Genomic DNA, 14816 nt, shown 5'->3' with positions numbered 1-14816 from the left:
TAATGTAAGAATCGGATCAAATCTCTCTCTATCTAATATTTTTATGTCAATATTCAAGCATTGTAAGATTTTCAAAACTTATAATCAATTCTGAAATTCAGAATACTTCATAAGAACGAAGTAAATCTTCGTTATTATTCTTAATAATAATAATAATAATCGAGCGTTTGCCAATGAAACGAATTTTTCCCCTTTGAATTTGATTTATAAGTGCGCGTTGAACTTGATCTAATCGCTAAACGTTGCAACGCAATGAAGGAGCATCGAACGTTTTAATCGAATCGATTAAAAGAGGAAAAGCGAGGGAGAATCGTTGGATTGTACAAGCGCATTGATCGATCCTCCACTTCGCACGCAAAACAAATCGACACTTTTAATCGTATTTTCAACTATCCCTAATTGGAAATAATTAATTTCGTATTTCAAAATTATGACGATATAAATATCTCTAATGAAACGTTAATTAATGCGAATAAAAGAAATTTATTATTAATGAATATTCAATTGATGGTTAGAATTTATAACAAGTGTAAAAACAATATATATATATATATATATATATATATATATATATATATATATATATATAATACATAATTTTGTGGATAAGTTTCATAAAAAAAAAAAAAAAAAAAAATGACAGAGCAATTCCACTACGAAACTCGATTATTGAGAAATTGGCTTTGAAGTTGAACGAGGGTACGGAGTGGCGATCAATTGAAACAACGGAAAACGTCGAATATTCTACAATTTGTTTTGATTCGCGAGCCGTGACGTCACACCCGACCAATGTCGAATAAATTGTAGAGCGGACGATAAGAGGTTCGGCTCGTAGCGGAACAAGAACGCCACGTAACATTTCCTACTATCAGTTGCATTAATTTGCACGATATTTGAGAAAGCTCCTGTATCGAAACGCGATACGCGCGTTCACACTTGTAAGAGGGTTGTAACGCGATACGAATCTGCAGCAATCTATTAGATTTCTTTCGATTGCATTCGAAAGTGGATCAGAAGCACAGGTATGCGCATATATATATATATATATATTATTTATGTATTTGAACCATTTTTTTTTTGTAATAAGAATTTGATAAATCAAAGTTTGAAAAAGTTTTCGTTTCAACTATTTTTGTTTTTTTTTTTTTTTTTGATGTAATTGGTCGATAAATAATAATCTAAGAAGGAATATATTTCGCGTAAGTTCAATTTTACGGATCAGTCGGTACGATCACATTGATGATATCGATAACGATGTTGACGATATTTATAAAGCGTAAATAGCTGTCTGGTAAATTTTATCCGATGCTTTCGGATAAGTTCAACAATAATCATCGGCGGTGTACCGGGAGGATAATTATTGCGTAACATTGAAATAATAATATCCACGAAAGTATACATAGATTTGATCACGAGCGTGTTTCTCGTGCTAACTATTTATAGTTGTTCCTCGGTAAAAACACAACGTGACATATCTTTCCGTTACATGTGGGACGGGAGTTAAAATATTCGATGAATATTTTTGGAATTTATTTATTTGGAATTTTTTTTCTTTCTTTTTTTTCAACGGTCGATAAAAAAGATTCAAGTACGGTTATTGAATAAAATGAAGATAATAAAGGGGCTCGACTCTATATGGAATATTTGTCTCTGGAAATTGTTTCTGGTGTAAATAAAAGGACGTTTAACGAAATAATTGATATAATTAAAGAAATATAAATATATATAGATTATTAAAAATTACTCATTTCAATTTAAATCATCAACAGAGACAACTTTGACATTGTTTAACAGAGTATGCATACAATTTTTCAAAATAATTATAATAAGAGGAAATAAAATGGATATAGGGTGTACTGATAATTAGATTCCCTCTTTCAAGACGATTTAAGTAATTTAATTCGAATATGTCCAATAATAACGAAAACAGAAATGCTTAACACGAGTTTCATCAAAGCTAACCATGCCACTGGCATGGTAATAGTAGTTTCAAATTTCAAATTTGCTATATTCTATAATTTTATAATTATGTAATTATTAACTATGGAAAAATTTCAATTCGATTCTTACTCCATTACTTTATCTCGAATTTTCCTATAAATAAGTAGAAATTAAACGAATACGATTAAGCAATTCTTGAGAAGATAATATCTTATGCGGAAATTGAGTAATCTAATGATAAATTAAGAAATTGTAATAAATTCTATTTTGTCTATTTTTAACGTGAAGTTGAACAACCGATAAACTAATAGTTAGTAAAAATTATTGTTAAACTTTATCCAAACAAATTTATTACTTTTTATATTATTTATATCATTCTTATTATTAATCCATTATTGATCATTAATCTAAAATTTAAAATTTAATATCGATTCGAATAGTAATATTCTCTAATAATATTAACCGTGCAAGAAAGCTCTAAATAAATTACAGTTTATATCTACAAAGATCTTTATCCGAGGGGTTGACTGCTCAAAGGAAAAGCACTGGAGTGATCCTCAACGTTCACGTGATTTCACAATAATTTTACAGCGACTTCGTTCAAAAAGCAATTTTTTTCAATACTCGATCAATTGTAATTAATTTTTTAAAGTTCTATCCCATATTAATTGTGACTCTACCCCTCTCTCTTTCTCTCTTCATTCGTTACAATCTATATAACTATATAATCTCCCCCCCCCCTCCAAAAAAAAACCAAAAACAATAATATCCTGCAAAATATCCTCCGCACCACATATCCTTGACCTTCGACAAAGATCAAGAATTTTTTTTTTTTCAAACATTTTCTAAAATTACCAAATCTCACTCTTTCCGTTTCACTGATTTCTCGACACTTTGAATTTCACACGCGAGCGTTATTTATCATCGAGCGTGATTTCACATGGGAGCGGGCAACCCCTCGCCACCACCCCCGCCGCGCAGGTGGTTCAAAGTAAACAGGAAGAAGCGTGGAAGCGAACGCGTGTTGGTGGAAGCGCGCCACTCACCGACTTTCCGCCAGCCGATCCTTTCGCCGATGCCCCTTCCAGAGGGCCGATCACCGTAATACACTCGCGGGAGACACAGATCCTATTGCGTGGCACCGGTACGTACCGGCGGAGACGGCCGATCTTTGCCGAAAACAACCGAATCACACTTTTTTCTCTCCCCCCCACTCCGATCCTTCGCAGGATCGCACTATCTGGTCCTTTGGCCGCGGGATGGAGAGAGGGAGGGGCGGCGGGATGGAAACGATTCGCGGGACAGGCGAGTGAGAGAGAGGATGGAAGCGAATGAGAGAGTGAGCGTGGGCGAGATGCGAGAAACGAATCCACGCGCGCGACCGTGCGTGCGTCCGGCGTAAAAATGAGGAGGACGGGCGTCGCGCAAGCACGACCGCTGGTACAAGGGCGTCGAAGGTCGCAGCTGCGCGCCGAGGCGGCATGCAGGTGCGTCCCTCTTTCGCGCGATACAAGCGCGCGATTTGGAAACGCGGTGCCACGCCAATCTCGTTCGGGCGAAGATGCCGCCCGTGTCAAACGCCGCGACCGCCAAGCGATTCGGAAGGGAGGGGATAGGGATAAGGATCGCGAATGTAAAAGCGGTCGAAGCGTCGTTGATACGATTACCGATAGTTTTGCTTACTGGATGCTTGATCGAAGCTTGATTATTTTCTTAGGTTATGTAATGTCGATTGTGAATAATACGAATCGATGTTGTTATGGATATATCGAGCAATTGTGATTGTTATATCTGTAACTCTAACTAAATTCGTGTGTAGATAAATAATGTTGCAAAGACTATTTTCTGAATAAATAATCGTGACGATCATTCTGAAAGATCATTAGAGAATGAGGAATTTCATTAAGAATTGTATAATAGGATAATTTGATAAAATTATCTGATTGAGTGTTGTAAATTATTTAGAATGTTTATTATTGTTGTCTTCATTTAATATTTCTAAATGTGTATACATGTTTGTTTTATAAAATTTATTCAAATATTTGCTGTAATTTAAAAAATTTTTTGTAGTTTATTAATTTTATAGTATAAATAATATTAACAAATTAATTAAAATTTTCTTTTTATTAAATTTGATAATATTTACTCATGTATTTCATAAATAGAAATAAATGAACAAAATGAAGAATTTTATGTATTTTTTTTTTAAATTTGCATAGGGAAAAAAATTTATAACAAATTCATAAGATTTCAGTTTTTGTTATTTCTAATTGTAAGTACGTACATATCTCGTAGCACGAGAAAGGAGGCAGCACTAGATGGACTCCAATTAAAAGCTCCCCCGGTTCATTTGAAACAAGCTATACTATGATACAGCTACTATATAATACACATGCACAATAATGATGAACAAGCAAAAAATAAAACATCCAGCAAATGTAGATGTAGAACAGTTGAAGATAGGACGTCGTGCGCGAACGTAAAATATTCCTCAAGTCAAATATTTCTTAATCTTTAAACGCAATTTAAGTGACTTTTAATTTAAAATGCGAGCATTTTTTTTTTTTTAGTGCAATTCAATTCTATTCAATGAAGATGCATCACTTAAAAACGTGACTTAAAAGTGTGTTTAATATGAAAAGATGATTCTACTTGAAAACTATTTTGTAAATAAACAATTGCGAAATCGCTAATAATAATATAGAATTGCTAAGAATTCATGATTTCAAACCAAACAACGATAAATCGAATACAATTTTAATCAATTTTGCTAAATTTTTCAATTTGAAAATATATTTGCGTAGTAAAACATTTTCGATGTGTATCGGAAATTAATACACGATCAACAATATTGAGTTCATAATTAAATCAAACGCATCAAAAATAACCTCTCAATCTATTTTCTCCTTGTTCAATACATATTGGATTATCGTTTGTACGAAAAGATTGTCCGCGTAACATTTAAGTGATGATCGAGCGAAATTCGAATTCTTCCGTGAACTGGTCTAAATACATACTTACGAGCCTGCGCAATACACACTATTGAGAGATTCGCCACGAGAGGCGCGGCGTCGCGACGCTCGCATGTGCCGCAGATTATGCCGCATTGCCACAAGCGTACGGCACCGGTCGGTCGACGATCGTGTCGTCGGGAAAAACGTCGAAAAAAGATCAACGTAATGAACCGATCGCGACCAGGTTAAACGCGAAACGTCCTCATGATGCGCCGTCGCGGACGTCGTCGACGATACAACTGGTGAGAAATAAATATATCGAACGACAACAACGAAGAATATTTCAAAAGAGTTGGAAAAAAAAAAACGAAAACAAAAGGATCACGTTCTCGTCTCAATAAATAATAAATAATTATCGACTTACCTAAGATAGAAGTAGCCTTCGGGATCATGAATATCCGACGGCTCCCTGGTTTCATGTACCACTACAAGGTGATCACTCTGCTCCTCTTCACGACCATGCTTTTTGTCATCTATCTACTCCTTCACTGGGGTATTATGTGCACGAATCTCGAGGCCTGGCGACACGTATCCAACGTGGTGAGTGAAAAAGAGAATACTCGAATCACACAGTACACGCAGCGCGTACAGGCGCGTATACACAGGTCGCGCTAGGATCACACTTCAGGAGGCACGCTCTCGAAGGGGTGAAAATCGAGAAAGAGGGTAGAGAGAAAGGGACAGGGAACGAGGAGACGCACGCGCCCTCACGGCGTGTACGAAATTGACTGATTCTATGCCAGGATGCAATTTCACGTGTATACCTAAATACGAAACTCGGATTAGAAATTATTTAGTTCATTGCGTTCATCTTTAACCTCTTGTGTTTACATTGTCGTTTGTTTTCTAACCGTTATCGCCTTCTCTCCAATGCTTACTTGATACAACCAATCAAATTTTTAGAATTTGGCGATCAGCGGTTAAGTGGAGGGGGAAATGTTCTTGTCTCTACAAAGCAGCAGTTTCGTTTATTTACATTTGAGTTAAAACGTCCATTCTATGTGTACCTTATTAACTAAATAGAAAAGTAGATTTTCCATTAATAGATTGTTTCGAGAAAATTCTTTCGACTTGTGTTAATAGTGATAAATAATGAAAATTAACTGTGAAATCTTTCTTTTTTGTTTTTTGTTTAAGTTTTTGTGAGAAATGATTGGAATTGTGTATGGTTATGAAGAGAATAGTGCATTCTATTTATATTTTATAGAAATTAAAAATTATAAACAAAGATATATTTCATTATTTTTGAGTATGAATATTAAAAATCTCTTTTATATATTTACATCGCAATCATAAAATATTATTTTTTAAAATTATAAAAGATTCCTTTATAATTAATACATTTTTTTTATATATATTCTTCGTATGGCTGTTATAGATATTAGAAATATTCATTCTTAAATGCAATTTAAAAGATTTTCAGTTACGTAGATTTTCATTATAAGTAGATTAACATCATGTGACTGCAATTTTTTGTCTTCCACAGAAATTAGATTTATACGAATAATAATCGTTGGTTTATCCTTTAAACGATATTAATATTTTTAAAAAATAATTCTTAAATTATTTTGACTAAGAATAATTTATATGTTACAATCGCTTAACTTTCTATGATTGATAATTATAAATGGATTAATATTCTTGTGCTATAGAAAAAATTCATCGAATATAGTTATAAATTCAATTTATCGACACTGGTTGCATCGGTGTGACGAAGCATCGAATGCCAACTTAGTGTCACTACTCATTATATTCATGCCAGCATTATCATGTCGGAATATTAAAAACAAAGCCGTTTATATAATACATTATCTAACGGACTCGAGGTCATTAAAAAAATATTTTTAAATATCCTTCCTAAAATTATCATTAATTTAAATTACAATTTAATAATTGATATATATATAAATAAATTAATTATTAGATAAAATTAAATAATATAAAATAATTATTAGATAATTTAGTACCAAGATATTTATTAATGGTGTTTTATAATGATAATCAATGATATGTATATAGTATATATATTTAAACAAATATTATTCAAAATAAAATCATTTTATATAAATTATTTATATTTATAAAATTTTTTTATTTTGATATTTCGAGACTATAAATATAATATAAAAAATATATAACATTTAAATAAAATATTCATAATTATAAAAGATATATATATATATTTCAGATATCAATTTTTTTTAATCAAATATTTTTTTCATTTAAGTATTTATATATTTATATATTTAATATATATCGTGAATTATGAATTTTATATCTTCTACGTAGATAAAATTTATTGTAAACTTGATGTTTATGAAGTTTTTTTTATGATCTTGAATTGAAAAGTATAATACAAAACAAATTTTTCTGTCACTTTATTTTATATCGTCCTAAATTTCCATCGCAGTTTTCAAATTGTGGATGTGTTAGAAAACACACACAAAAAAAACGTAAGATCTCGGCCTCGATCGATAATAAAGGATGGCCCAGTTAAAAAGCGATGGCTTTCGAAAAAGCACAATTCGATACAATAAAGTTACGATACATAAAGGCGCGTGACACGCTGGTTATGGGGCCGCTTCTACTCAAGAAATCCTCTCATCATGGCGCTCACGTCGACTAAAAATATCGTCTGCATAGTCAACGTACAGAATTCAGACTTGTATTGTACGCACGTGAAACGAGTTACGTGTGCGAATACATGTGGTTGTATGTAAGCATCGCCCACACAGCAAGAGAATAATTCACTTTTATTACTCTCATTCCGGCCGATGCTCGAACATTCACGGATCAAACACAAAAATTCGAGCAATAGAAATCAAGCGTTCAAACGTCTATCTACGAAATTCCTATTCTTCTGATTAAAATGTATATTTATTTATTTAGTTTTTGAAAGTAAAAAACAAAATAAAGGCAAAAATTCTCTCTTAGTATTTATAATTTTTAATAATGGAAAAAAAATTATTATAGTAAAATTTAAACTATTAAAATCTGAATTTGATTAACAATTTTTTATATTGCAAATTTGTTTTTTTTTTTTTGTATTGCATTGAAGGTTCGTTTCCTTTGCTTGTCTGAAGCTTCGTAAGTGGCGATTCCGTAATTCGTTTTATACATAACTTTCTACTTTTACCCTCTTCTTTTTTTCGCGTTGTCAAGTGTTCATACTTGTGATTCTGGGACAATGATAAGGATTATTTCTTTCTTCGTGAACTTTGAATATTCCATGAATATTTTAAATGAAAAATGCATATATTGCAGAAACATCAAATGAAAGAATTTATATAATAATATAAAATTCATAAATATATAAATTGAATTAGTCTTTAAAAAGAATTGAACAATTTTATCAAATAATATATTTTATAATTAATATGTTATAATTAAATCTTTAATGCTTGCGACACATATTACATAATTGATCATAATAAGATTTGTTTTAGTATTAAGTATTAAGATATTAGATTAGACAGTATTAAGATAAATCATGTTATTGTTCATAAACAAGTTTCCAAGTGCATGGTTGAAAGAAAAAACTAACCTATTATTCGGCCAAAGTCTCGCAATATTTCTTTATTCTGTTTATGATGACCTACAATGTATCTTCTCTCTCACAATAACCTTACTTCATTCCAGAACAAGTTTTAGAAGAAAATAACATAACGAGGAACGTAACGTATCTCGTAGGTGTAGATCATACATTACCAATCAAAAATTTGAAATCTCTTTTCCAGTTACGTATTGAACCTTCTGTCAATTGTATTGAGTATATTAATACTATAGATATCAATAAATTTACATCGATAGACTCTTCATGAAAAAATTTTTCGACGCGACAAAATTCTAACCTAACCTCTTCTTTCGATTCTTGAGATCTTGGATTACGTTAGTGATTCGAAACTTTTGACTGATAGTGTACTCTCCCCGGAATCTGTTTTCTCGAGTTCGCAATAAACGTAAGAAAACAAACTTATATGATACTTAAACCTAACCTATACACTTTTCGCAAACAGAATATCCCTTAAACCGTGACTTTTACATGCGAACGAAGATCGCTCAAGCGATTCAAATACCGTTGTCGTAATCGACGTCCAAGTATCTTGAATGAAACTTGATTTCATTGAGGAAATTGCACAAAGAAACGATACATATTTACGATTTTATATTTTCCTTTGCATAAACAAATTTTCTGAAGCGATAGATTATTATCACGTTTTATTATTACTTATTTTAAAATATCTATATATTCATAATATAAGAAAAAAATATTTTATATACATAGCATATATAAAGCAGAAGTTTCGAAACAAGAGAAAGTGAAATTGTATTGCTTCAAAGAAAGCAGTGTTATGCGTGTTCTTGCTATCCTGTTTATATTAAACTATTATATTTATATGCTAAACGGGACGACGAACTATCAATGAATATAAAAAATAAATGTGTAATAAATAATATTTTGAAGGAATTAACTGACGAAGTCTGATTTTCTCAAAAGAATGCTCGTAAAAAATACTGTAAATCAAAATCAAAATATGTAAGAAGGAGAATAGTAATGAGATCATATTGTGAAAAAATTTAAAAATTTTAAAAAAGTGAAATACAATGAATCGACGATAATTTGATTATACTTATGAAAGAATATTTGCGAATTATTCTTACGGTACCTGATCATTATTCTCATTTCAGTGCAGCACGCACAAAAAAGGAGCTGCAATAGGAATTCTCTGCGATCCACTATGCGCGGAAAGAAGGATTCACTCGCTTGCCTGCGAAACGCTGCACGCCGGCAAAGAAGCTGTCTTCTCGGCTCACTGGGAGACAACTCGACTCGTGTTCAAGGCTTCAAGGTTCATTTTTCTTTCTCTCACGATATGTCACATCAACAAATATTTTCCAAAACTTTTTTCAAAACCTCTTTTGTGACCTTCTTTCTATATTAAAAAATTAATTTTTTGCCAATATAATATATTAAATATATATATTTTTTATTGCCATTAAATATAACTATTTTTGAATCAATTAGCAAGAGAGTCATTTTGATTTATGTTATATAAATTAAAAATAATAAATTAAAAATGATGATTACATTTTTTAAAATTTTTTATTGTCAAAACGTTTATCAAAATTTTAAAATTATTATAAATTTTAAATATTTTAAAATTAAATTTATTATTATTATTATTTATATTATATATAAATTATTATATATAAAAATTATATATAAATTATTATATATTATATATAAAATATATTATTATATAAATTTATTATTATTATTATTTATTATTAAATTTATATAAATTTTAAAAATTCGAAAAAATTAAAGTTATATAATTTATCATCATATGTAAATAAATATACATGATATATAATAATGATTGCAATTTCAGAACGAAAGCCCCATCGGAGCAGTTCGAATCGTTGTTTTGGACGGACACGAGCGGAACGAGGCACTTCCCGTCCGAGACGGACTTCAACACCATGATCAAAGATCTGGTCGTTAGCAAGCTGAACGTGACGCTGTCTCAGCATCAATTAGAGAGGCTAGCGCGACTTCGTACGCATCGTGTCGAGACCGAGGCCAGAAGGCGACAGCTCGAGATGGAAAATCTGTGGCCGTTGTTACAGGAAAACGAGTATCTGATGAGCATCCTGTACGAGGACAGGGACATTTTTCCACAGTTGATCGGCACATGCGGGACATTCTACGCGGTTGAATACGTACGACCTATAGAAACACCCACGACAGTCCTCGCGCTCTCCGATTCGAAACCGGAATGGGCGAAACGATTGAAACTGGCCGTGATGATACTAGACCTGCTCGAAGAGCTCGACACCAATTTTCCCGAACCGATACATCTGTGCGATGTGAAGATAAACCATTTCGGTTTGCCCTTAGGCGGGCAGAAACTCAAGTTCCTCGATCTGGACGCGGTATTTCCTAAAACGATTATCAGCCGTATCACTGCGGACAGCAAAAGTTGTGAAAAACACGAGGACTGTGATTATTTTGATTGCAGGTCTTTTTGCTCGAAAAAGAAACGATGCGAGTCACCGGTTGCCAACAATAATTTACAAGTAATTGATAATTATAGTTTGATTAGTAAGTCGTTAATCTGAAAAAATTCACTTTATTTCAGAATTCTCAAATTACAAATAATTGAAATGTACATATATACAGTTAAAACATATATTATTATATATATATTAGATTTATAGATAAATATATATAAGTTATAAAAATAATAAAATTAATATTGGAAAAGTTAATTGGTATTGCTAAACGATTATTCAATTTCAGATTATATGCGAGAAAATATTTCTCGGTTGGACTCTCTCAGGGACTCTTATAATTCCTGGACTATTAATGTCAGAGCATACCACCAGCTCACTGGCGGTTCTATTGCGACAATGTGCGAATCCAGCTGGTGACATCGAGCATTTACCACGTGCCGCAGTGCCAGACAATCTCAAAACACGATTATATAATATGCTACATGAAATGGAACAGGAGGTTGCTGCTTCCGTTTAGAAACGTTTTAATTCAAACACCAAAAATATAAAAAAATATTAAAGTTCTTGGTTTTTATGAACAGATATATTTTCAAAAGGATTGAGTTAAAATAATGAAAGATGTTGCAAGAATTAATTTATTGTAATGAAAAAATTTATTAAAAAAAAAAAAAAAATATTAACAATTGGAAGTATAAAAATGAAAATAAAAATAGGAAAATTATAATCAATGAAATTTTCTTGAAAAATTTGATTTAATAAGACAATTAAATTACCAATATTATTGAAATTTTTCAAGAAATTCATATGATATCTAACATTTTTTAAAAAATATAAAATGTGAAATTATCTTCGAAATATATATATTTTTAGAATTTATTGACCTTCTAAAATTCCTAACAATAATGATAAATTTAACTTTTTGAAAAATATAAAACTTATCAATAGAATGCGGATATTTGTATATGCATTTTTGAGAAATTTAAAGATGCAAAAGAATATTTGTAATATATGTAATATACAAAAATATAAAAAATATCCAAAATAAAATATTTATCGTAATACAATTTTTTTCAGATTTCATTTTTTCATTTATTTATAAAAAATGAAAATTTAATAAAATTGAATTTAAATTAATAATAATAATAATAAAATATCCGCAATCTATTAATTAAATTATCTTATTCGAATATAGCTATACATATTTAAAAAACTGATAAATATTTTTATTATAACATATTATTTATTTTAATGGGAAATTTTCTCCGCAATTAAATGAAACAATTTTTTAAACAAGCAATTTTATTTTTATTTAAATATGTAACTCTTGAAACAAAAATACTAAAAATTTCAAAATAGCTATATTTACAAAACGAAGTTAAAATTCGCTCTTGTTTGAATAAAAAAGTGTTTGACATATATTTATGAATTAAAACAAATCTCTGAAGGAGCGACTTTTATAATGCCATTTATTAAGCTTCATTGTCACTTCAATCTTGAAAAGTAATTTCCATCACTTAAAAAATGATTTATTTCGGAAGCTAAATAGAAGAATATAAGCTTCATGACATAAATTCATTGAATCGAAAATGAATATAAAAAAAAAGTGATCGCAAATTTTCCAACTTTCTACTGAATTCAGAGAGAAAAGTAATCTTTATATCTGAAGAATATAAGAATATAATAAAATTAATGATCACTAGAGGCTAGTGATAGTAATAAGAAATAAAGAAATAAATTGATTAACAACGAGCACAAATATCAATTATCTTGTATACATGTAATTATAGTCGTACATATGTATTTTAACTTAAAAATTCAATACGCTTAGATAGAAGTCGAAGATATACAAATATTATTTTTAGTATCTATGCTTACGGCTTGAGAATTTATTAAGTAAGAATTTAGTAATTTAATAATTAGTAACTTTTAATAATTAACAATACTATTTTAAAAAAACATTGTAGAATTGTATTCTATCTTTATCAAGATTTTGATATTTATTGCAATATAAATTTTGCATGTAAAAAATAACTTATAAATTTAATATCAGATTTTAAAATTAATTAGCAAATGATAAAATATAATTTTCAATAAAAAATAATTTCTATGTATGTTAGTTACTTATTTTAATGAAGAAGTTACTGAAAGTTTATTTTGAAATTAAATCATTATTATCTTAAACATGTGTTTTTAATATTCCATAAAATTTAAATTTTAAGTCATCTATAATATTAATATAAATAAAATCTTGCAATAAAAATTTTAAATAAATTTGAAGTAAATAAAATTTTTAAAATTAGATATATGCATGAATAAAACCGTGCGCTTTCAAATTTAAAAATAAAAATTTTCTTGATTTATATTGAATAAAATTAATAACTAACATTATATTTATTATATTATTATCACAATTTATTTTGCAAATAAATATATAATAAATTCAAGATTATTATGAATAATGTCACTATTAAATTTTTATAAAATCACTAGCAAAAACATTATACAATAATTTAACTACATAGTTAGGGATTTTGTGTTTAAATGATTGTATATTCTGTATCCGAAATAACCTATATACCTATTACTTAGTTATTCATTGAAACGTCCGAAGTACGTGTTAAATAATTTAGTCATCTTATAATGACGATTAAAGAAAATAAATTAACTGAATTGATCAAATTTAAAACCTGGGGTTGTTATCCCGAAGGATATAATCCTGCAGAACATGGTCCATATGATCCTTCTCGATACTACGGGAAACGTAAGATACAAATCATTTTCAACTGTTTCTTTAATTACAAATGAATTAAATATATTAATTATTATTTATTCTTATAGCTGATACACCATTTGGCGAAGTCAAACTTGGTGAATTACCAGCATGGTTTAGTCGACGTGAAAAAGGATTTAGAGCATTTGCAGCATTAATTTCTCGAGGTATAAAATCATTTTATAAATATATATATATAGTTCACAAATTATATAACACACTTATATTAAAATCTTCATCATTATATGTACATAATATTATCAAGAAAATTAATTTTAAATCAATTGAAATAATTTCTTTACATATTTTTATGTATTCAAAGAAATATTTAAAATTAATAAATTAATATTAATGATTAATATATAGATTTTGATGAAATTTTACATAATTCATTGAAATCAAACTATGTAAAATTTTATAAAAATCTATATGTATTAATATTTTCTTATTATATAAAATCGAAATTTATTATTATAATATTTTTATAAATATTAAAATATGTTCTAATTATAATAAAATTACAGCGCATTGGCGTTGGCAATTAAAATATATACATCCGAGGAAAGCAAACATGGCTCCATTATATCAAGCTGCCTTTTTAGCTTCAGCATTTGGTTATTGCATAAATTATTTGCGTCTCAGTAAGTTTATATATAATCTTATAATTAATTATTAATTATAAAAATTAGTATATTAATATCATATTAATACATTTTCATTTTCAGGGGGACATAGAAATTACAAATATCATTAAAACATTATCAATGTTTTACATATAAAAATGTATTCAAAATGAAATACTATTGTAATGATTTAGTTAAAAAAGTAATGTCAACAATTTTAGATATCTATAATGTAAAATAAATATTATTCAAACATTTAATTATGTGTAATCATAGAATATAAAAAAATGTTTAATATTTCATAATTTATTTTTTATTATTTTTTATATTTTCTATATTTCATCATTTAAAAAGAAAATTCTATTATTTAAAATAATAAATATAAATTAAATAATATCAATATATAGTGAATAAAATGTAATAATTAAAAAAAATGAATATCTTAATTTA

The 14816-nt window shown here is 29.0% G+C and overlaps 3 protein-coding genes and 1 long non-coding RNA gene across 5 annotated transcripts in view; 2 read left to right on the top strand and 2 right to left on the bottom strand.

The window, feature by feature from the left end:
• Positions 1-3584, bottom strand: part of LOC100578066 (glycogen-binding subunit 76A) — a 74867-nt gene extending 71283 nt beyond the window's left edge. The window contains exon 1 of the mRNA XM_006558591.3: positions 2988-3584. The gene's annotated coding sequence lies outside the window, so the exon portion shown is untranslated. The remainder of the gene's footprint in view (positions 1-2987) is intronic.
• Positions 3585-4390: 806 nt separating this feature from the next.
• On the top strand, positions 4391-11516 carry LOC409931 (protein FAM69C). Of its 2 annotated transcripts, none has more exons than XM_016912185.2 (4): positions 4391-5495; positions 9645-9805; positions 10349-11061; positions 11260-11516. In XM_016912185.2, the coding sequence occupies exons 1-4, from the start codon at positions 5346-5348 to the stop codon at positions 11388-11390; spliced, it is 1155 nt and encodes a 384-aa protein (XP_016767674.1). In that variant the 5' UTR covers positions 4391-5345; the 3' UTR covers positions 11391-11516. The 2 variants fall into 2 exon arrangements, with proteins under 2 accessions (XP_016767674.1, XP_393422.3); XM_393422.7 differs by having other exon boundaries at positions 4394-5495; positions 10349-11036.
• On the bottom strand, positions 8008-9638 carry LOC107964458. Its single transcript, XR_001702974.2, has 2 exons — positions 8500-9638; positions 8008-8134 (listed from the first exon to the last, which is right to left on the bottom strand). It is a non-coding gene; the product is annotated as an uncharacterized LOC107964458 (long non-coding RNA).
• Positions 11517-13511: 1995 nt separating the features above from the next.
• On the top strand, positions 13512-14626 carry LOC409930 (putative ATP synthase subunit f, mitochondrial). Its single transcript, XM_393421.5, has 4 exons — positions 13512-13734; positions 13812-13910; positions 14268-14384; positions 14469-14626. Exons 1-4 carry the CDS (start codon positions 13614-13616, stop codon positions 14495-14497), a joined length of 366 nt encoding a protein of 121 aa, XP_393421.1. The 5' UTR covers positions 13512-13613; the 3' UTR covers positions 14498-14626.
• The last annotated feature ends 190 nt before the right edge of the window (positions 14627-14816 follow it).

The sequence above is a fragment of the Apis mellifera genome, linkage group LG1 (assembly GCF_003254395.2).
Source record: "Apis mellifera strain DH4 linkage group LG1, Amel_HAv3.1, whole genome shotgun sequence".
In the NCBI taxonomy this organism is placed as follows: domain Eukaryota; kingdom Metazoa; phylum Arthropoda; class Insecta; order Hymenoptera; family Apidae; genus Apis; species Apis mellifera.
The sequence above is the reverse complement of the archived record's forward strand: the minus strand, read 5'-3'. Positions and strand labels throughout refer to the sequence as shown.

What these genes read in the sequence shown, in the direction of transcription:
- LOC409931 (XM_393422.7), top strand. Translation starts at nt 5,346, where the DNA reads ATGAATATCCGACGGCTCCCTGGTTTCATGTACCACTACAAGGTGATC. An exon ending in CTCGTGTTCAAGGCTTCAAG is followed by an intron (nt 9,806 to 10,348) that starts GTTCATTTTTCT and finishes TTGCAATTTCAG; the next exon opens with AACGAAAGCCCCATCGGAGC. An exon ending in TTGCCAACAATAATTTACAA is followed by an intron (nt 11,037 to 11,259) that starts GTAATTGATAAT and finishes ATTCAATTTCAG; the next exon opens with ATTATATGCGAGAAAATATT.
- LOC409930 (XM_393421.5), top strand. Translation starts at nt 13,614, where the DNA reads ATGACGATTAAAGAAAATAAATTAACTGAATTGATCAAATTTAAAACC. An exon ending in TTCTCGATACTACGGGAAAC is followed by an intron (nt 13,735 to 13,811) that starts GTAAGATACAAA and finishes TTATTCTTATAG; the next exon opens with CTGATACACCATTTGGCGAA. An exon ending in TGCAGCATTAATTTCTCGAG is followed by an intron (nt 13,911 to 14,267) that starts GTATAAAATCAT and finishes ATAAAATTACAG; the next exon opens with CGCATTGGCGTTGGCAATTA.